The 21,384-nt window shown below is 50.8% G+C and overlaps 1 protein-coding gene across 6 annotated transcripts in view; it reads left to right on the forward strand.

The window, feature by feature from the left end:
- The window catches only part of ERI3 (ERI1 exoribonuclease family member 3), a 127,202-nt gene that overhangs the window by 54,566 nt on the left and 51,252 nt on the right, over positions 1-21,384 (forward strand). For all 6 annotated transcript variants that reach the window (XM_082661091.1, XM_082661093.1, XM_082661094.1 and 3 more), the window contains one exon: positions 11,492-11,564. In XM_082661091.1, coding sequence (XP_082517217.1) covers positions 11,492-11,564 — 73 coding nt within the window. The remainder of the gene's footprint in view (positions 1-11,491; positions 11,565-21,384) is intronic.

The raw sequence follows: 21,384 nt of genomic DNA on the forward strand, positions 1-21,384 counted from the left end.
CAACTTTCCATGCCTGTAAGGTGAGTGACCTCTGTTTTGTCAGCGCTTGCCAATCTGTCCTCTAATTCCCAGCCAGGGTAATGGAGACATGACTTTGTGCTAAAGCAAACCACCAGCTCTCCTAGTGCGGATTCTGTCCCGATCCAGGCAGCTCAGAGAGGATCTCCTCACAGGTGCTCAGGCACCTGGGGGCTACAGAGGTGTTGGTACCTGAGCAGCTTTGGTCTTGAACGGTGATTGGCAGATTCAAGGAGGGAAGATGCCCTGCCATCGTATACTCCCTAACCACCATCCATGCCAGTGGGGCGGCTGCTTCTGAAATAGGTTTCTATCCTCAGGCTCCTAAGAGCACATGAGAGGCTGTGAACACCCCAGTGAGGAGGAAGGGTCAGGAAACAGGGGTCTTGGAAGGTGAAGGCCAGGGAACTCAAGACTGCAGCTGGCACAGTGGCCCGTGCCTGAATGATCTGTGGACTCTGGGGGCTTAGTTCTGTCGCCCTTTGGGAAGGGCGCCTGTGAGCGGGTGGGATAAATTCTCAGTGTCCCTGGCTAATGGGTGACACGCCTCAGACTTGATAGTTCTGTAAAACTGTTTCTTCCAAAGCCTGCAAGGATGTTGGTTTGGGGAAGAAAGCCAGCCAGCCCAGAGAATCCCGGGAGCCTGACAGGCCTTTTTCTCTGCGATTCTTTCTTGCAGGCAGCCCGAGGCAGCCTGTCTCTTTGTTAACAGAGTGACAGCAATGTGACACCATGGAAATAATTACTAACAAATCACGGTGCTGACTGCAAACAGCTCTCTGTCTTCAGAGGCATGTCAGGGTGCATTAGAGCAGGACTGGAGGAGCGGCACGAGGGGGCTGAGAAGCAGCCTGTGCTCAGACGCTCTCCTCTTCTTCCCCCACCCTGACCCCTTGCTGCTCTGTCTGACTTTCCTGCTCGTGGCCTTTCCCCACTAGGTCAGCTAAGGGACCCGCTGGATAAGTGGCATGTGGCTATTCCCGCTTCCTCTGGGCAGGTAGCTAGGACTCCCGTCTTTGCTAAGGAACACCTGGGTAGTGGTAAGATCCAGGAGTTTTTCCGTTACCGGGCCCCCAAAAGGCGGAAGGATGCTCCATTTTTTATTTACTCGCTGCCAGTTGGGACCAGCTTCGCCTTCTGGTGGTTTTGGGGTGATAGTATTTGTGCCAACTGGACCCAGAATCTGGGGGAAGCCTTGTGTTTCAGTGTTGGCTCAGCTCCCTTCCCCGACAGCCCTGGATTTTTCCTCGATTGCCACAGTCAGTTTTGGGTGAGTCGACTCTGTCCATTCCCTCTTGGTTAGCAGAGTGAGTGCTCTGACTGTCAGGGCTGTAAATAAGGTTCTTGGTGTGTGTGTCTGGAGGCAGCCGGGTTGGGTGGGGAAAGGAGTGGAAGGACAGGCAGCGCTCCGCTGGCTCCCTCGCTTGCCCCCCTCCCCTCTCATACAATATTTATCCAGGGATGGGAGTCAGATGCAGCGACCTCAGGGTCACCCAGTTAAATAGCTTCTGAACCTCCCTGCATTCTAATTGCTGCAGTTGTCCTTTGCTCTGGAGGCTTCTCCTCCCCATTGTCTGCTGAGGCACACACTAATGGCTCTCCTCCCTGGCCCTGCTGGGAGGCATCTGTGGGGTGGGGGTGTGTGTGGAGGGAGGGAGAGGGCTCATTGCTACCTCCCTTTCCCCGGGGATAAGGGAATCTAGGGCCTATTAACAAGCGGCTTTAGCTAGGAGGAGCACAGCCCCCTGCGCCCCTGCTGCCACCTCCCCAAAGCTGGCTGGAGAAGGAGGCCCAGGTGGCGGGTCTGGTTGACGAGCCAAGGGGCTTCCCCCACCTCCAGTCGGCTGAGCAGAGCTGTGGGACTCGTGGCTCCTCTACAAGGGGACAGACCCTTGAGTACGTGGCTGAGGAGCATCATCCTGTGTTCCCACGGTCCCACATTCGTGGTTTAGAGACGTCCAGTGAGTGGGATTTCCTGCTGGAATAGACTGCATTTTGCTCAGAGATTGGCCAGACGCAAAAGTCTTCCAAAATCAACCCCCGGAGGTTGATTTAGATGATTGATGATGGTAGCAGGTGTGCTGCATTTGGTGATTTAAGAGTGGCACGTGCCACACATCTTCACCAGGACCTCCCTGTAAATGTCAGTTACCACCCACTTCAGCTCTTCTCTTCTGAGAAATACCATTGGAAACTGCCATCGAAGGCACTAAGCACTGTGTATCCTGGAAGAATATTCCAGCAGGAGCCTAAAGTTAGCCCCTGTTGAGAGTTGCTCGGGGCCCAGTAAGTACTGTGCTGGGGACTGTGGGGACTGCCAGGTGATCAGGGCAGAAGGAGCAGCACATGCAAAACTAATTGCAGACTAAGTAATAAGTACGGTAGAGCATGAGAACACTACCAAGAAGGTTCAAAATGAATGCCATGAGAACCCAGGGCAGCATAGTAGAGAGACTGAATGGGTAGTAGTTTTAGCAGGAAACTTAAAAAAAATAAAACGTTAGAGAAAGCCCAATATTACAAAACATAAAAGTTGAGCTCTTCTGGTTGAAGCTGGGGCACGGCCCTGCCCATTCTTCCTCCTCCTCCTCCCCCAGTCCACAGAGTAGCCCGATGTCCCTCCTAGAACCCTAGAGCTCCATGGAGCATGGTTTAAAATGCCCACCAGAAGTGTGACTGTGTAGGCTAGGTGTTACACATCCTGAAGGGGTCAGGGGAGCTGGGATCAGGGCAGAGGAGATCAGCCAGGGGTAAGGGGAACAGCTGTGTCCTGGAAGCAGAGGTCAGACTGCATCCCAGATCCTGAATGCTTGCAGGATGCTCTCCTCAGAGCCTCCAGAGGGCATTGTAGGCCACACAAAGGCAGCCCAGGCAAAGGGTCAAGATGGCCATAGGCCAGGGGGAGCCTCTGGTGGGGGATGAATGAGGTATCTTGAAGACCACTCAGACTGCTACGGAGTGCCTGAGCCAAAAAGAGAATAGCTCACCAGCCAAGACACTGACCAGAGTACCCTGGAAACCTGTCACCTGCTGAATCTCCTCCCCGGACCCTACTCCCTGCTGCCTGCTGGGGCCTCTGCCATTCCACCTGGGAAAGAGGGCTGGCCGGCCCTGGTGGCCGCTCCAGCACTTTTCGCAGCCGCGACAGGTGGGGTACTGTGCCCTTTCCCTGGAAGAATTGCAGCGGGAGGGACTCCAGAGAGGCACTGGTCTTACTGTTTCACCAGAGGGGCTGGCGAGATACACAGTATTTGGTTTTGTGGCGCTGGGGAGGTGCATGTTAGGCTGTTCCCCAGGGTGTTTGTGGCTCTTGTGTGCTTTGTGTGGTTATTTCTGTGGGCTCCGTGTGGGAGAAATGGGAGTAGAGACAGGTGGCAGGTGGGCCACAAAGCGGTGGAGCAGGGAGGTGCTCTGTACATATACGGTGCCTTTTGGAGGCTTCAAGCATCTGCTTGCCAATGGGGATTTGAGGTTGGTTTTCTCTGGGAGTACGGGCAGCTTGGCCTACGGGGCGTCCCTCTGCAGAACGCAGAAACCGCCTGCGTTCTGGTTTCTGTTTGGGAACTCTCCAGTGCAGCATGTCTGGGAACACTTCCAGCTGTGCTGCCAGACCCAGACGCAGGTGACGGCCTTTCGTCTGTACCATAGGGAAACCAAGAGGAAATTAAATGTCATTTGCCCCCTGCACAGCAGGTCGCTGCCAGATCAGACAGTGCTGATCAGAGCTGTGCGGAGAGCACCGGAGGGAAGGCTTGTGCCTGCAGCCGTGCCCTCTGGGCTGTGGAGACTCCCAGGTGACGGCCTGGCTCAGGCCCAGGGCTTTCTCTGCCAGGCTGGGTTCACCCTGGCTGAGGCCCAGCCCTGTGCTACATGGCAGCTGTGGCCCATGCCAGGCCAGAGGTGCATGTGTACCAGTGGGGGGGGGGGAGGGGCAGGGCAGGGCAGGGCCTGGCAATAGAGGACACACAGGAGCCAGTGAGGTGATCAGCCCCTGCTCAGAGAAGCTGTGTGGTATTGTGGAAAGAACAGGACCTTTAGGATTGAAAGAGACCTGGGTTTGAGTCCTGGCTCCATTACCTACTAGTTGTAGGACCTTGGGAAAGTCACATTACCACTCTCAACCTCCATTTCCTCATCTATGAAAGGGAGCGTATAACACGCTCTGGCTTCTGACATCTGTTGGGGAAGTAGCTTCTTGTTGGGACTGGTGCCTGAGTTTCCTCACCCCACCTCCCCTAGATCTGGAAAGATGGCCTGGAGCCCCTTGTACCTCCTGGGGCCTCAAGTGTAGTGAGTTGGCTGAAGTTGATGGGAAGTGGGCTGGGGAGTGAGTCTGGCTGGGGCCGCACCGCTGGTACTCTCTCCCAGCGCGAGGCCTTTCCTTCTTGTCCTCCTAGTCCTCTCAACCAAGCATCCCAAGGCCTTTATGAGATGAGCACGGGTGATAGTGGTCACCCTCTTAATTGGGGGGCTCAGCTGGCTCCCTCCAGCCTCATACTTGCACTCCCCTTCCTGTTTGGGAGGACCTCAGGGCTCGTCCCAGCCCCTCCCTTGCCTTGAGTCCTAGTGGCGGGGCGTAGTTCTTGGCTCTGCAGTGACATTTATTAACAGGGCTTTGGGAAGAGATGTTTTAATACTGTGAGTGTTCTCCCTAGAAAACTCCCCACCCCCACCTCACCCCCATCTGAGGCATGGCTGCTGGTAGTGAAATTCATTAGTGTTCCCTGACAGGCAGTGGCGACAGAGGCGCTCGCTGTCTGCTTCCCGCTCCCTCGCTCTCGTGCTCCTGCCTCACGCACACTGATATTTAAAGCTGATGGGCTGCATATAGACTTCTTGTACCATGACAAGTTTGGGGAGGGGGATGGGCGAGGAAGAGACAGACAAGGAGCCAGCTGTCACGCTGGTATTTCAAACAGTACTCTCTCCTGACCCTTTGCAGGCTCCAGCAAGTGTATCATCTTTCTGAAGCTGGTGGTTGGAATTGTAACCTGCAGCCGTCCCAGAGGATTGGGGCAAGTGTGGGGGCAAAGTGGGCTGAGAAGTCGGCAGTGCGTTCTCCCAAGGCTGTGGGCAGGAGGAGAGTGCAGGGACAGAGAGAGTGAGTGAGTGAGAGAGAGAGAGAGAGAGAGAGAGAGAGAGAGAGAGAGAGAGAGTGTGTGTGTGTGTGTGTGTGTGTGTGTGTGTGAGATAGCAAAGGGGATTGAAGCTCAGTCTCTGTAAGTGCTCCTCAGCATTGCCCTCCCATCCCCAGGAATGAAGTGACCCTTTTGCTGTAGTCTCTCCTGGAGTGATCATTATAGTTGATGCTGTGGTTATCTTCTAGGTGGTCCTGAAAGCTCCCTGAGTATAGGAATCAGGTTTGATTGGCCTCTACTCCTTGGGCATCCTGGGTCTCAGTGATACCCATAAATATGTGGTATCAATTCAGGCAGAAAGTTCTCCCACTTTGTGTCTCAGACTGGGGCCTTGGCTTTTGTTCCCTCCTATTTGTGTGCTGATTTTTTGGATTTGGAGAATGAGTACCAAGGTGCTTCTCTATCCACAGCTCCTCCCCTCACCCCCAAGCTTCTTGGAATTCATTTTGGCAACTGTTGAATGGTTCTGGGACCTCCCTACTCTGTCATCCCCAGAAAACTTCTCTAGAATCCTTTTCCTGACCGAGGCACTGTCTTCTCAATGCAGGTGGCCTGGAAGCATCTCCAAAGGCAGGTTTGGCCTCAGCTAACCTCCTTACAGCCAGAATCCCTTCTATAAGTGCTTATTTATAAAGTATGTTTCCCTTGGCCGGCTCGTTTAACCTTCACAGAGCAGGGCATGGAGGTGATGTAGCTTGCCCAGGGACACATGTTCACTTGACCACGTTGTCTCTTAGTGCAGCAGAGCCATGTGCCTGGTGGGGCTTCTACTGTGCTCTCCTCCCCCCCGCCCCCATCAGGGGCTCTTCTAGCTCCAGGGTCTGCATGGGGGAAGTGATTTGGGAACAGACCTGACTCCTCCACTCCCTGCTCTTTTAGCCTTGTCAGTGCTGTCAGTGCTCCCATTGGCTTCTTCCATTTCAGCACAGCTGTGTCTGTGTGTGTGTGTCTGTGGGACAGAGAGGGGTTACTGGCCATCTCCTGGTGGAGGGTGGAGCCAGAATCCTTTTCTCTCTGTAGACTGAAGTGTATTCTTGAACTGTCCAGGATCATCTTTGATGTGCTCACCTCCTGTAACCCCCATTGCCCTCATCCTTCCCCCACACCCTACACACTATCCTGTAGGCTTCTAGCAGGGGTTGCTGGTGCAGGGCAGTGCCTTTCTCTCCCTTCGTGTCCTTGCCAGTCCTGCCCTGGTGGAAAGCACTGAGCATTCGGCCCGCGGGGGGCAGCCAGGCTGTATCTTCTGCCATGGTGCGTCTTGCAGGTGAGATGGAAACTGACTGGCTTTGATAAGTACGAGACTTGAGCATTAATTTTTTATACATCAGCAGTGGCCAAGTGAGTGAATTCAATTATGAGTCTGCCTCTCTCCATCCTCCTCCCCCCAGTGTGGTGGTTCAGAGCAGAGACTAAGGAACCTGTTGAAATGAGAAACCCCTATTTCCTTGTTTGACCCCCTCACTAATTCGGGTTAAATTGCTACGCGATTGCAATGGTGACACATGGTGCCTGCCTGTGTTTGTATAAGAGGATGCAGTGGGGGTGGAAGGACCAATTTGTGCAGAGATAAAAGGTGTCACAGGCAGATAACTAACGTCCCAGCCCCGTGCCTGCTCTCATTGTAGCTCAGTTGGCTCCGTGGAGAAGCCCAGCCGTCCCCTCTTCCTTCCTTCCCTCCCCTTGCTCGTATTTTACCTCGACGCCACGGCGTAATGATGCCCTGCGTAGTGGGGGAGGAGATAGGCACCTCTGGCTGACAGCCCTTCCTGATAACCAAATTCCAGCCCATCCATCACCAGCTACTCTCCTCAACTTGAGGAAAAGTGATCGTGAAAGGCGGGCCGTTTATCACCCAGGGTCTGTTTATCTCCTCTGGGTAGGGGAACGGAAATAGGAGAGACAAAGAGCTGCGTCCCCAGCTAAGTGCTGCCTCGGCTGGGGTAGCCTGCCGGAGCTGGATGCAGAATCACGTCATGCTGACTGGGGAGGCTCTGACTAGTAGGACTCCCAGACTGGGACCCAGGGGAAGGGGACCTTTCCTGAGGTTCAGTCCTGGGAGTTGGAGACAAGCCTAGGAGGTGTGGTGGTTCTGAGATGCAGGACAGCCAGTGACAGCATTCTTTGGGAAGGTTTGTATCAGAATGAGCAAGTGTGGAGCCCCTCGTGGAAACCAGTCCAACCCCCCTCATAGGTGACCCCTCGGCAGGAGCTCCCATCTGACTGGTCAGCTGGGTCTGCTGCTTCTGCCTTCCCCAGGCTGGGCCTTCCATGCCTCCGTGCTCCAAGGTGACTTTGAAGAAGACAGGGCCTCTCTCCCTGCTCTTGGCCTCTGCACCTCAACACTCCCCTTTTTTTGCGTATCAGGTGGCACAAAATAGTTTGCCCTCTGAAGGCGAGCAGTATGTGCGTTTGAGTACCAGGACTGAAAGCCTACATCACTCCGAGATCTGGGTCCCACAGCTTTTCCAGAGAGGCAGAGAGGGATCAAATATGGCCTCCAGTTCAGCTGACTTCCTCCTCTTCAAGGGCTTGAGAGTGACCTGCATCTCCCCAGTTTAGAGTTTTCCCTAAGACTTGCAGAGAGAGAAGCACAGAAGGAAGAGTGTCCGTGACCTCTGCCAGAACTGGTGCCTGCTCTCCTGCTGGTCCTGGCTCTTGGTGTCTGCCAGTCTGTTTGTCAGACCTCCATGGATGCTGCTGGCCCCATCGACTCAAGCCTAGTAGTTCTAGCAGAGCCCCCCAGCTCTACTTCACCCAGTCTTCAAACCTGAGCTCTTGCTAACAGTGGCTTCATCCCGCCCATACCCATTAGCAAGGGTGAAGTTCCCTTAATGAGCTAGTCCCCTGCCTTGGCTGGCGCTGAGCTGGTCACACCTGTTTGCCATCAGGGCTGTCTGGACCTAGCCCAAGTGCTGGGCTGCAGGTGGTAGGGCTGGATGAGGGGCTCCTTTTGCTCTGTGCTGTATGGGCGGGGGACTGTTTCTTACACCTCTATTCCTCCCATACTCTTCTTTCTACGTAGGAGAGGGCTTTCTTTGCTTTTTTTGTTATTTAGCGGGAGTAATAAAGGAACTTGAGGAGTACCATATCTTTTCTAATGCCCCCCTGGATGGAGCAGCAGGGAGTCAGTCAAGCATCAGCAAGAGGGTTTCACAGTGGGTTCTGATGACCCTAAGGGGCCAGTGTGGTAAGAGCAGGGCCACATGGTAAACGCCAAAGGCAGAGCCCCTCTCTGGCCTTAGGCCCCATAGTATTTGGAAAGCAATCATATCCCTTGGTTTAGAGCCCACAGGCAGGACTGGGGTTGGTGGTGGGGGTTTGCTTCCTTAAAGAGGGCCCTTTGCATTCACGAAGCTGAAGGAAGTTTTGATTTGGTTGAAAAAAAATCCCATTCCTTTTTATGGCCTGGACATAATTGGCTCTTTTCTATTGGCCATCAGTGATGTCATTCCGACCCTCATAAAGAAGGGGAAATCACACCTGTGGACTTGGTGCATAAAATTTCATTGGGCAGCAGTAATAAGCATGGCCAGATGATGTTTGGGCAGTTGAGGAGCTCTGTGCCCAGTGATCCCAGCTGCCTGGAGACCTGGGCACGATAAACCTGCCTGCACGTTCATGCCCGTAGGCTAGTCCAGGGCCCACTGCCAGTGGCTCTTTTCCTGGGATCAGTATCTGGTAGGAACTCACAGCATTCAGGCCCTTTGTGCCAGGGTGACTTTTGCCTTTTTCTTTTCCAAATTGGTGGAACCATGTACCCACTGGTACCCACTGACCCTAGCCTTAGGCTCCTAAGAACCGTGGACCCAGGTGTGACCTTGAGCACTGACCACCATGCTGCCTGACCCTCTAAAGTCCCAGGCCTTGCCTTGCCAGGGACTGCAAAGACTGCATCTATATGATTGATGCCTTGTGTAGTCAGAAGACTTAGATCCCATTTCTAGTTCTGCCCTTGGCTTGTTGTCTGATTAAGCAAATCCTTTTTCTTCTCTGGGCATCAGTTTCCTCTTTTATGAAGGGGTGACAACTTCTCTAACCTACCTTCCTCACAGGGTTTCTCTTGGTGCTCTCTAAGCTGGGCTAGGGTCCTGTCATAGAAATGTGTAGCTGTCTTCCCACGAGGCACCTGGGAGTTCAAGTTCTGGCATACGGCTCTGTGTCTCTTGTGAAGATAGGCCTGGGTCCTGCTATAACTGTACTGCTTGTATCTTGAAGTCCCATAGTTAGGACCTCCCGTTAGCTGGAGGACTCAACAACCTGAATGCCTGTGAGTCTGCAAACAACATGTGTACCTGCAAGTGACCAGGGCCCCGAGTGAGAATGATGGTCCCGCCTCCCTCTGCTTCAGTCAGCCAGGGGGCCCAGGCAGCACTGTGGATGCGGCTGAGCCATATCTGAAGCTGAGTCTCCAGCCTGACAATCTGTCTAGTCTGTCCTCAGTGCGGCCACTCTGGTATAGGTCCTCCACCAAGAGAAACAGGCAGGATCCTACTGAGCTAGACCCTTCCTACCTGGGTAGAGAAGCCTACAGCTGATATCTGCCTTTGAAATCCTGCTGAAGAGGGAGCCCTTCCCTCTCCCAGGACCAGCCAGCCAAAAGCACTCCTGGCCTGTGTCAACTAAAAGAATCAGAGGGTGCTGGGCTTGGCTAAGGGAGAGTATGATAGATGACCCAGGACCATTAGATCTGCTTCATCCATTAGATATGCTCTCTGCGCCCCTAACTTTGTCTTTGTACCTGTCTCAGTGAGTAGCATGAAGCAAGCCAAGCCACACACCTCTGAATTGGGTTCTGCTGCTTTCTCTTATTGGGCCCCATGTCCCATTTGGTCACCAAGGCTTCCTTTATATCTTTTCCTGTTGCTGGCTCGCTGTCTCTATGGCTAGTGTCTAGTCTCCTGGCTACTACTCAGCCTTTTTAATGTATTGTTTTTGTTGCCCCCAGAACAGTCTTTGTAAATCACAACTCTTCTGAGTCTCTCTATTGCCTGTGGCCAACTCCTCTCAGCAAGAAAACTCCGTGATCTTCCCCAGCTGATATTTCTAGTATCCTCCACCATCCTTCCATGTACCCCAGTGCTGCAACTTAAGGCTTTTTTGTAGAGTTTATTTATTTTTGGCTGCCTTGGGTCTTCGTTGCTGCGCGTGGGCTTTCTCTAATTGTGGGGAGCGGGGGCTACTCTTCGTTGTGGCGAGCGGGGGCTACTCTTCGTTGCAGTGAGCGGGGGCTACTATTCGTTGCGGTGCGCGGGCTTCTCGCTGTGATGCCTTCTCTTGTTGAGGAGCACGGGCTCAAGGCGTGCGGGCTTCAGTAGTTGTGGCTTGTGGGCTCTAGAGCGCAGACTCAGTAGTTGTGGCGCGTGGGCTTAGCTGCTCCATGGCATGTGGGATCTTCCCGAACCAGGGCTCGAACCCGTGTCCCCTGCATTGTCAGGCGGATTCTTAACCACTGTGCCACCAGGGAAGTGCCAACTTAAGGCTTTTTATCTATTTCTTTTATTATGCATTCCATTGAACAAACTGTGAGCCCCTATGTGCGGGAGTTCAGTCTTACTTTTTGAGGCCTAAGTGACTGTTATTGTAAAACATCAGTGTTTGGCTGAATGGATTTGTGTCGGCAAAATGGCATCATCAGCTGGAAGGGGAGGTAATTTATAAATTATGATTTAAAGAAAAAACAAGAACAGGTTCTTGGTTTAGATTCTGACTTCTTTTTAGCCCTCTGTATGGTCTCTTCTCTATCACAGAAAGCCTATTGCTTGAGACTTAGGTGTGAGCTGAAGCCCCTGCCCAACTATCTCTAAATCACATGCTCTTCCTCTCTCTCCTCCTGTCTTACATCTCTGCCTCTCTGTGTAACAAGATGGCGACAATATCCTGGTGCATTGGAAAGAACATAGGCTTTGGAGTGAGACAGACCCGGGTTCAGTTCTTGGCACTATCATGTTTTAGCTGTGGACTCTTAGGTAACCCCTCTGAATCTTTGCCTCATCTATAATATATACAGATCTACCCACCTCACGGCATCTCTCTGAATTAACGTGAGAATGTAAGTAAGACACTTAGCATGTTGTAGGCCATCAGAAAGCAGTGCGGCTGATGTCATTTTGAATAGAGTCTCCAGGTTCTCACAGTTGGATCTGAGGGCTGCATCTGGAGCCCAGTGTCCAGAGTGCTGGAGGTGGGGTGCCTTTCTTGGGTGGGGTAGGACCCACGGCTAGTGGGTTAGCGTTTGAGGTCACTTTGTCTTATAGACTTTATTGGATTTCCTGTTTTAAGACTCCGTACCTGGTACATGGGTGCTCAACTTGTTCTCTCCTCCCTTTCTTCAGGCTCCCGGGCCAGTGCCAGTACTTGGGCTTGCCAGTGGCAGATTACTTCAAGCAGTGGATTAATCTGAAAAAGGTACTGTGTCTGAGTCCCGCTCCATCCTTCCTCTGGTTCTCCTTTGCCTCAGACCACCCCCCTCTCTTTCTTTCTTTTCTCATTGCTGTTTTCATCTTGTTGTTCTCATCTCTTTTCTTTTCTTCTCTTTTCTCAATACCCTTCCCTAGCTAATGTGTGCTGGAAGGTTGTGGTTATTTCTGGGAGTGGGGAGCTGCTTGGGGGACCAGGCTGCTGGGTGGAGTTTGACACTGCCCTCCTTGGTGTTAACCCAGATGTGCAGAGAAGTCCCGATTAAGGGTAGTTTCCAGGTTCTTGCTTGGAGCTCTACCTCTGGGCTGAGCTGCATTGCCTCTGGGAGGGAGGTGGTCCTAGCTCAGCCTCTGGGAAAGTATCATGAGTGATCATGAGTGTGGCCTCTGAGCCTCCTGACTGGCCCTGGTATCTCCTTCGGGTTGGGAGGTAGAGTTGGTTCAGGCGGGCTTTGGTCCTGTCTAGCCCCAGCCGAGCTTGCTCATGTGAGAAGGGCTGTGGACACTAGAGCCCACTTCCGTTTGAGCATGGGGGAAGAGACTGGCACTCATGTAGCACTAAGCACCTGGGGAGTGGGCGCTGAGGCTGTGGGCTGGGAGGGACCCTGTGTAGCTAGGAAAGTGGGCCTGGCAGAGAATGAATCACCCAGAAAACTGTACTCTCCTAGTGTGTGCTGTCCTTCCTAGGTAAGCACAAGAAGGGAGGTGTAGGAATAGACACTGCAGACCCCTGCTCTGATAGGATCCTGGCTCTAGGAGGCCCAGGCCACTAGGGAGACTGACTCCCATTAATCCCTGTGATGTAAGGGCAACAGACCTGGGGCAGCCCCAGGAACCCCATGCCGTTCAGTGCCTCCCAGGAAGCTGAGCAAAGGGAGAACACACCAGAGGTCAGAGTAGTGGCTCCCGGGGGGCCCAGAGAAGGGAGAGGTCGTTGGAGGCTCCGGCTGGTATCGTGGGGATTTGGGTCGTGATCTTGAACTGGGCATTCAAGGGAGGTGGGATTTGGATCTGAGGAGGAGAGGGGGCTTCGAGGCAGGGGGAGCAGCCTGCCTTTGGTGTGTGTGAGGGCTGGAGCTAAGTGAGCATTTGGAGGAGCACTGGAAGACAATGACCTTGGACTTTGTTCCGTACGTCTCAGGGCAGCCGCTCTCTGTGGCAGTGTTTGTGAACTCCTTTGCTTTTCCCTGGTGTACGGGTCCTTTGCCCTCTGGCTTGTCTGTGCTTCGACCCCTCCCCACCTCTCCCGATGATCTCCCTTGCAGCTGAACAACAGCTGCTTACTACCTCCCAGCTTTGGCTGAGGAGGCCAGGCTCTGTCCTACCTTCAGGCCTTGGCCTATAGCCTTCCCTCTGAAGTGCCCCCAGTCATCTTCATCGGCCTTATTCCCTCTCCTTGACGATTCAGCTCAGGTCTCACCTCCACTGAGAAGCTTTGCAGTCGAACTCTTGCCGTGAGGCTCCTTGCCACTCTGGATATCAGTGATCTTCGAGGGTTGAAACTGAGTCTGTGTGTTTCCTTGCAGACGTGTCCATCCGAAGCACAAAGACTGAGTCTGGTTCCTCTCTGTGTCCCCGGTGGCCAGATCAAGGCTAGGTGCAGAGTGTGTGCTCAGTGAACAATTGCTGGCTGGCTGACTGATCTCTGAGAGCTGGCTCCAGAGAGGCCCTCTCACGCGGGCCTTGGCAGGGCTACGCGTGCGGGTGTGGCCAGGCCTGTGCTCCTGGAAGACGGCGTGCCAGCTGTCAGAGTGCATCTGAGGCTGCTTGCTGGCCTCGGCAAATGCAATGTGAAGGCCCCACCAAGCGAGGCAGGCGCCGACCATGAACAATTGCTCTGTGAAGTTCACTAGACTTTTTGGTGTATGGATAACTCCCTGCCTCTAGCTTCTTTGGCAGAGAGGCAGGAAAGCAGCTGACCCGTGTGATAACATTGCCACTTGGGACCACCTCGGTGCTGCTGGCAGTGGAGGCGGCTGTGCTGAGCCGGCTCAGCTTGCCTGTCTGCCAGACTGTGCTGGGCCATGGAGCGGGGAGTGGGTACCAGGGGAAACTGAGGACTCTGTGATCGCCTCTTGGGAGGTAGACGGAGCAGGTCTAAGAAAAACCAGAGGTCTCACCCCTTCCTCTCTGCCCTGCAGCCACATGGTGTTCCAGCTGTGCTTAAGGGCCCAGCAGGAAAGATGACTGAACTCCAGTCCTTGCCAGCAGCCATGCAAGACAGGGAGGCTGCAGGGCCCCAGAGGTCCAGGCACATGGCAATCTTTCTGATCTTAATACTGCGTGACTCAGGGCAGGTTGCACAAAGATTCCTGCACCCTTTAAAAGAGCAGTGATAAAAGCTAAGCCAGAGAGGCCATTTCCAGGGTTGTGGGAGTACCATGTAAAAGCCTCATTCCTGCCTTCTGTCCCCACGTGGGACCAGGCCCTGGCTGTCTACAGGCTCCTCTCCCATCCTTGATCTTACTTTGTCCTACCCCCTTCCCTTCCTGTCCTCTCCTCTCAACCCCCCAGCAGGGCTTTGCCCCATGAAAAGAATGGGGAGGGTCCTGGTCTGCTTGGCCACCTAGACGTGCTGAGTGAGTACCTGGGACTGAGGTTACAACGGTCTGCACTGACTGACTAAGGCTTCCAGTCTGAGAAGAGGCAGAATGTTATCTTTCAGATGCCCTTTCCTGTCCAGAGGCGGTGTGGGCTGCGTCAGGGAAGGACAACTTTTCTAGGGCCAGGTTTCCACATCTCCCGTCTCCACCTACTTTCCTTGTAGCAGAGAGGCGCAAGCCAGTGTTTGCTGACATTTGGAATGTCACTGAATGATCTATACTCTCATTGAACTGTCAGCTTAGAGAGGACTTGGGGCCCTGCTTCCAGCAGCTTCCAGGAGGTCAGAGCTGTCACTGAGGGGCCAGAAGAGTACACACACACACACACACACACACACACACACACACACACACACACATACACACACACACAAATATACACGTGTACCCATGTGAATGAATACACTCAAGCGAGCATACCCAAAACTGTATGTATGTATCCATACTTGGATACATGTGTGTACACATATTCACCTGCAGAAATATCTGAAAATATACACAGACACGAATGTGTTTATATATACATATTCATAAAATGTAAGGGCACATGCACATATATAAACATACACATCTGCATCAATAAGCAAAATATTTTTGAGCGCCTTCCATGTTCCAGGTACTGTGCTGGGCCCTGGGGATATAACAGAAGAGATGGATGTTAAACAAACCATTTCAATTGTGTTATAACACTAAAAAGTTCAGACTCATGGAATCACATCACAAGGGGACCTGACTTAGTGGGGTGGAGGGAGGAAGGGAGTCTAAGCTGAGACCTGAGGGATGAGCAGGAATTGGCTAAGCAGAGAACCACACGTGGCAAGGCCCTGGGGTGAAGAGAAGCCTGGCAGCTTCATGAAAGTAGAATGTAAGTTCTCTGGGGGCCAAAGAACTTGTCTCTTCTGTTTACTCTTCCGTCTTCATCACTTTGCATAGTTCCTGGCACACAGTAGATGTTTAATCATTATTTGTTGAATGAGTGACTACCTGAAGCACAGTGAAAGTGGGGAAGAGAGAAGGCTGACATAAGATGAAACTGGAGGGGAGTCTGTAGACCAGACTTTAGATTTTGATCTTTATCCTTAGGGCGAGGGGAAGCAATTAAAGGGTACTGAACATAGGAGAGGCATCATCTGATTTGCATTTTGAGAAAAGTCTCTCTGGCTGCAGTGTAGAGAGAGCTAGGAGTAGATATAGGGGACCAGTACTGGTTTTTCTTAATGGGGCTATAGTTGGCGTGTTGGGATGGGGCACATCATCATGTGGGCAACATTGCTGAACTTGCAGCATCCCCAGTCCCTGTTCATTGAAACCACTAGTGCACCTCTCCAAGTCACTGTGACAACTAAAAATGCCACCTCCCCCTCGTCAGACACATACTTTTCCGGTGGCCTGGATGTTGTGGGAGTGGAGGTACCGTCCCTGGTTGAGAACCAGAGAATTGGACCATTCCAAGTGAAAGATTATAGCTACTGGGATTAAATTGTTAGCAGTGGAAATGCAGAGAAATTGACTGAATCTGGAGTGTTAAATGGTATAGTCAGTTCTGCTGTGATGCAACATATACCTCCCCCCAATCACCGTGCTATGGAAAGTTGTGCAATAAAAATGGGGTTAGGTGCACAGTACTCACAAACTTCATCAGCGACACATGAAAAAAGATGGGAATCTAATAAAATAAAAATTATGGGTAGCGTGATTTTACACGTATTAAATGGTTAAGAAATACATAAATACTATGATAAATATGGCATTTTACCTTGAAAAAAACTTGAAGTTTGCTTGTGGAAGTGGGCATGAGAAGGGTTGTAGCTTGTGAGTAATTGTGAAGTGGCAGAAAGAGAATTCTCTGAAATGAGAGATTGTAATCAGACGGTTGTGGCTTGTAGCACATGTGGTGATCCAGGTAGCTGGTATATGTTTGAGGTGTACGCATGTGTCATTTTGTTTATTCTTACACAGCTCTGTTCAGCTGGGTGTTTATCTTGTATTGCTTAAGGACAAAGTCTCACACGAATGCACAATGTGCGTTATGCTAAATCGTTCCCTAATACTTCAGTTGCCCTGGAACAAGTTTGCTCTTTCAAAACGAGTGTTACAGCAGAATTGACTGTACAATAGATAGGAAATGGTGACTGACTGGCTGTGAGGGTTGAGGATGAAGGAGAAGACCATCATGACTCCCAAGGTTTATGATGTAAGCAACTGGGAGAGTTGGAATGCATTTACTGAGATAATGGAAGGAGGAGAAGTTTGGGGATTGGAAGAGAAGGTGAATTCAGTGTGGGACATGTTGAGTTTAGATGGCTTTGAGACATTCTTGTGAAGCTGTTGAGAAAGCATTTAAATATATAGGTCTGGGGCTCAGGGATAAGGTCAGGGTAAGAGATAACAGATTTGGGGGCATTATTGGTATGTGAATGATAATTGAAGCCATGGGAATGGCATGAATAAGATGAGAAGAAAAGAGAGCCTAGGACAGAACACTGGAAAATACCAATGTTTGATACATAGAGGAGGAAGAGTCAGAACTAGAGAAGGAGGAGGAGTGGTCACTAGTAGTAATATTTCTTATTTAATGATTGCATTTCATGCGCTAGATCTATTGTGTCCAGTATAGTTGCCATTAGCCACCTGTAGCAATAGAGCACTTGAAATGTAGCCGATATGACTGACGAACAAATTCTAAATTTTATTTAATTTTAATTAATTTAAATGAAAGTTTAAAACTTTCAGGAAGAACTTTTCAGTATATTTAGAACACACTGGATTGGTAAATCTGTATTTTCAACTGTTAATTGTTTAAAGTCTCAATACAGATCAGGTATCTCTGATGAAGATTTAGCATCTCAGTTGAGGTGTGTCATAAGTGTAAATTACACACTTAAGTATGAAAAAATACAAAATACCTCATTAATAATTTTTTTATACTGAGTCCCTGTTGAGATGGTAATCTTTGGATATACCAAATTAAATAAAACATATTCTTAAAATTAATTTCATCTGTTTCTTATTACTTGAGCTGGGCATTCAGTTCATAAATTGCTTACGTGGCTCACGGTATGTTTGCATTGGACAGTGCTGTGCCAGACACTGCACTCGTTATCTAACCCATTATCTAAGCTTCACAGCCCTGCACAGTAGTTACTATTATTTTCTGCATTTTAAGGTTGAGAAAACTGAGGCACAGAGTGATGATGAAATTTGCTCAGTGTCTTACTTTGGTACATGGCAGAGCTAGAACTTAAATTTAGTTTTGCCGGGCTCTGTGCTCAAGAGAGTAAACAGTAAAAAAGAGAGGGTAAAAGAATGATAGAAGAAGAGGTAGACCAGGAGAGTGTGATGCCGTAGACACCAAGAGTGTCTTCCAAAGAAAAGCACTGGTCTGCTCAGAGCGAGCCACATAACGTAAAGACTGAAATATGAGTGCCAGACCTGGGCTCAGGGACCTTGGTGACTCTGGTAAAACCTCTGGATGGCATGATAGGGATAGGAGCCAAGTTGGAGTGAACTGGGGAGTAAATGAGGAGACAGAAATTTTAACTTTTTCAGAAATGTGGTTTTGAAGGAGAGAGAAAGGGTAAGGGCTGTGGTGGGGCAGCTGTGGAGTTGAGGCAGGTTTTGTGTTTTAAGGTGAAAGACATACGTGCTCGTTTGTATATTAGAGAAGGAAGGGTCGAAATATAGGAGTGAGAGAGGTCTCTGAGAAGGTGACAGGAGATGGTATGGAAAACCCAGGTTCTTGACACTGGCTGTCTTCAGGAGGACGGTCCCCTCTTCCGTCATTATGGGGTAAGGAGAGGTAGATGGGTGCAGACAGATGCAGGTAGGCTTGTGCATTTGGTGATGACAAGTAGTAGTTCCCATCCGAGGCTTTTGTTTTTCTCTGTGAAGTAAATCAGTCATTTGCTGATAACTAATAGAGGAGGGCTGGGAAGGTCTGCAGAAAGTGGAAAAGGATTGCTGTAGTTTTAGTAAAGAATAGCAATATGATCTTACTTGAGAAGTATAGTCGGATTTCTAGGCAGTGGTGCGGGTCCAGTTGACGTTGGTGACATTAATTCACAGTGGAACCTCTCTGTTCAGTTGTGTGGCTTTCCTTTAGCAAAGCTCAGCTGCCTGGCTCTGTGGGCATGCAGAAAGCAGACATTTAGATTCATACATAGTAGAGATTTTCCCAAGGGGTGTGATGAAAGGAACAAAGGAGTTGAAGATATTGTCAAGACAGTGGTTGCCAAGATGGAATGTGGGATTTAAGCTGGATGTTGAGGGAAATGAAGACAGCACGGGGCCTGACGGATATGGAAAAAGTAGAGAGGTCCCAGTAAGATGGGGAACAGGTATACCGGCTATAGTTGAGCATGCCAGATGAAAGGATAAGAGATTATGGTTGGAAAGTAGCATGTCTGAATTAGTGATTTCAGAGATGGGGCAGTTCTAAGTGTTGGCAGGCTCCAAGCTGTGCCCATGGGGGTGGGTAGCTAAGATTAGGAGGAGGAGAATGTTAGTGTAAATAAGAGGTCAAGAAATGGGTAGGTCCAAAAGGATGTGAGTATGTGGATATACACATGCACACATAGTACATATATATTCACTGCATACGCAGGACACATAGGTATAAATGTATGTATAAATGCATGCCTCCACATACACGATTCACGGACAGTCAGACCAAGCCATGCAAGTACGTGCACATACACTCACAAATGGTCTGGAATTCCCTCTGGTCCCTGGGCCTGTTTGGATGGGCTTTTGGGGAAGCAGGCAGGCAGCAGCCTTCGGAGGATTCTGAGTCAGTCCTGGCAGACAGGGCTCAGCCAGCCATGCTCGGAAGTTGTAGGGTTGGAGGTCACCTAGGATTTGACAGAGCCAGATGAACCAGGGTGTGAAGATTGCTGCTCCACTTTTCCTCTGCCATCTGTGCTATACGACCTGCTACAATATCTGCGTGCCCTGAAGGGGATGATGGGGTTGGGACCAGCTGTGAAAGGAGAGGAGACCTTCTTGGGTCTCTCCAAGAAGAATTTCTGTCTCCCCCTCCCCTGGGAGCCGACAGCAGGAGAAACTGCTGAAGGGAGGGTTGGTGTCTACGACTGAGTACGACTTTTCCTGACCTTGGAGTGTTCAGAGTCCCAATCAGCGCAGTAATAAATTAAGGGCTTATGGAGGAATAAATTCTCAGCCTTAATGAAGTTCTTTGCTGGGGGCCATAGGCAGGTCAGCAGGTCGGGATGGTGCAGAGTGGAGGCTCCAGCGAGTGGGCTGAGCTAGCTGGGAAGCCGTCTGGACTGAAAGTGTCTGGAACTCTGCTGGTCAGGTCACTATTTTGGAGCTGTGGGGATAGAGCTGCTCAAGTGATAGGCAGCCTGACAGAGGCTGGGACTCTTCATACAGTGGTGGCTGCATGGTGCCTGCCGCAGAGCCCCTTGATTGGGGCTATTTGGAGAAAACAAGAACAAAACAAAAATGAAAACCAGGAGAGGTTTGAAGATGTAGGGGCCCTGCCAGGTGTTTGTTTTGTGTTTGTTTTGGATGGAGGAGGGCTTGCACTGAGACATGCTTCTGGACCACTCAGGGGTCAGGACGAGACTGGGGCTGTGGCGCAGGTCTTTGGCATCAACCAAAGTACAGAGCGTTGTCCGTGGGGCATTGGGCACATGGGCTGCCATCTTGAGGGGAGCCAGCTCTGAGGTCAGGTAGATGAGGGCCTCTAACTGTCTTTGGGAAGAAATATGTGCAAAGAGAACAGGACACAAAAGCACCAGGTGTAAATGTGGGAGAGGCGGGGGCACAGGCACGGGACAAGGAGAGGCCGAGTGGGAGAGCAGCCCTGAGGGTTTGCCACTGGATTTGATGCTGAAACCCTGGGAGGGGCCAGCTTGGGGGCTGGAGGCTTTGGATTGAAGAGCTGAAACTAGAACCTGGGCCTCAAGACTCCACATCCTGAGCTCTTTCTCCTTTCATCCCATCCTCTGTAACATCTGCCCTTAGGAATGAGCTCTTGGGACGTAGTCCAGAGGTAGCAGAGGGACCAGTGCTATATTTGGAGTCGGGGCAGCTGGAGCTAGAGAGACTGTCTTCTTTCTTCTCATCTCCCTGCCCCCATGGTGTAAGTGCCCTGCCTGGGCTTTTCCTTTAAATATGTCTTACAGCTGTCTGAACTCTGAAATTTCTTTCACTCCTTCCCTCGCCTTGTTAACATGTGTTGCCTTTGGGGTAATCAGGGAAAAAATATTATGTCCTTTTACAATTACCGGGTTTTGGAATATTAAAATGTCTCGCTGCATCGGCACTGTTATTTTGATTGGTATTCTAACCTTTGACTAGCCCATAAAGCGTGCCGCTCCTGAAGCCAATATTGCAGGACTGAAATTTAATTCCGAAATGATTCCAGATAATAGGGAGACAGATAATATATGCATGAAGGATATTATGTTTGGACTAACTGCAGCAGGGCCAGGGCTGGGGAGCTGAATAATAGCCCAGAGTGAGTTATAATCTGTGGGACAGAAATGCCTTACTGTCAGGGCCAGGAGAAGAACTCTTAAATCAAAGGCACGGGAAAGGGTGTGATTCAGTGTGCTTGTTTTGACAGGAACAGCACCGGAGCCAAGAGGGTAGGTGTGGGAGGCTGTGGCCCATCCTTCCTCTTGAGCACGGTACCCAAGGCCTGGAGGATCTAGCTCATTGCAGCATCCCTATCTTCATATCTCCTGTCTCTCTAACATTCCAGCCATATCAAACTTCTCGCTGCTCTTCAAATAGACAGGGCACTTTCACTTCCCTTTGCTCATTCTGTTCCCTTTGCTTACCTCGCCTTTCCCCTTTTAATGTGTTGGAAAAACTCCTGTTCATCCTTCAAAACCCTCTTCTGTGAAGCCCTCTCTGGTGTTCTCCCACTTCTGGTAGACATAGTTAATCACTTCCTTAGTATGGCTTCAGTACTTTGTAATGAGTATATCATGTGGTCTTGTAATCATCTGCTTACATGTTTGTGCTTCCTGCTAGACTGTGAGCTCCTTGAGGCCTGCTTACCACCCATCTCTGTATGTCCCGTGCTCAGCACTGGGCCTGGCACACACCGGGTATCAACAAGCATTCACTGAACCCATGCTGAGTATAAGGCTGGACTAATGAGCTCCAGAGTCCAGGTGCCTATTCCCCTACCAGATTTCCCAGACAAATAGACTTAGAGAAAGCAAGTAATCT

Source organism: Grampus griseus (assembly GCF_964374135.1).
Source record: "Grampus griseus genome assembly, chromosome: 1".
Classification (NCBI taxonomy): Eukaryota; Metazoa; Chordata; class Mammalia; order Artiodactyla; family Delphinidae; genus Grampus; species Grampus griseus.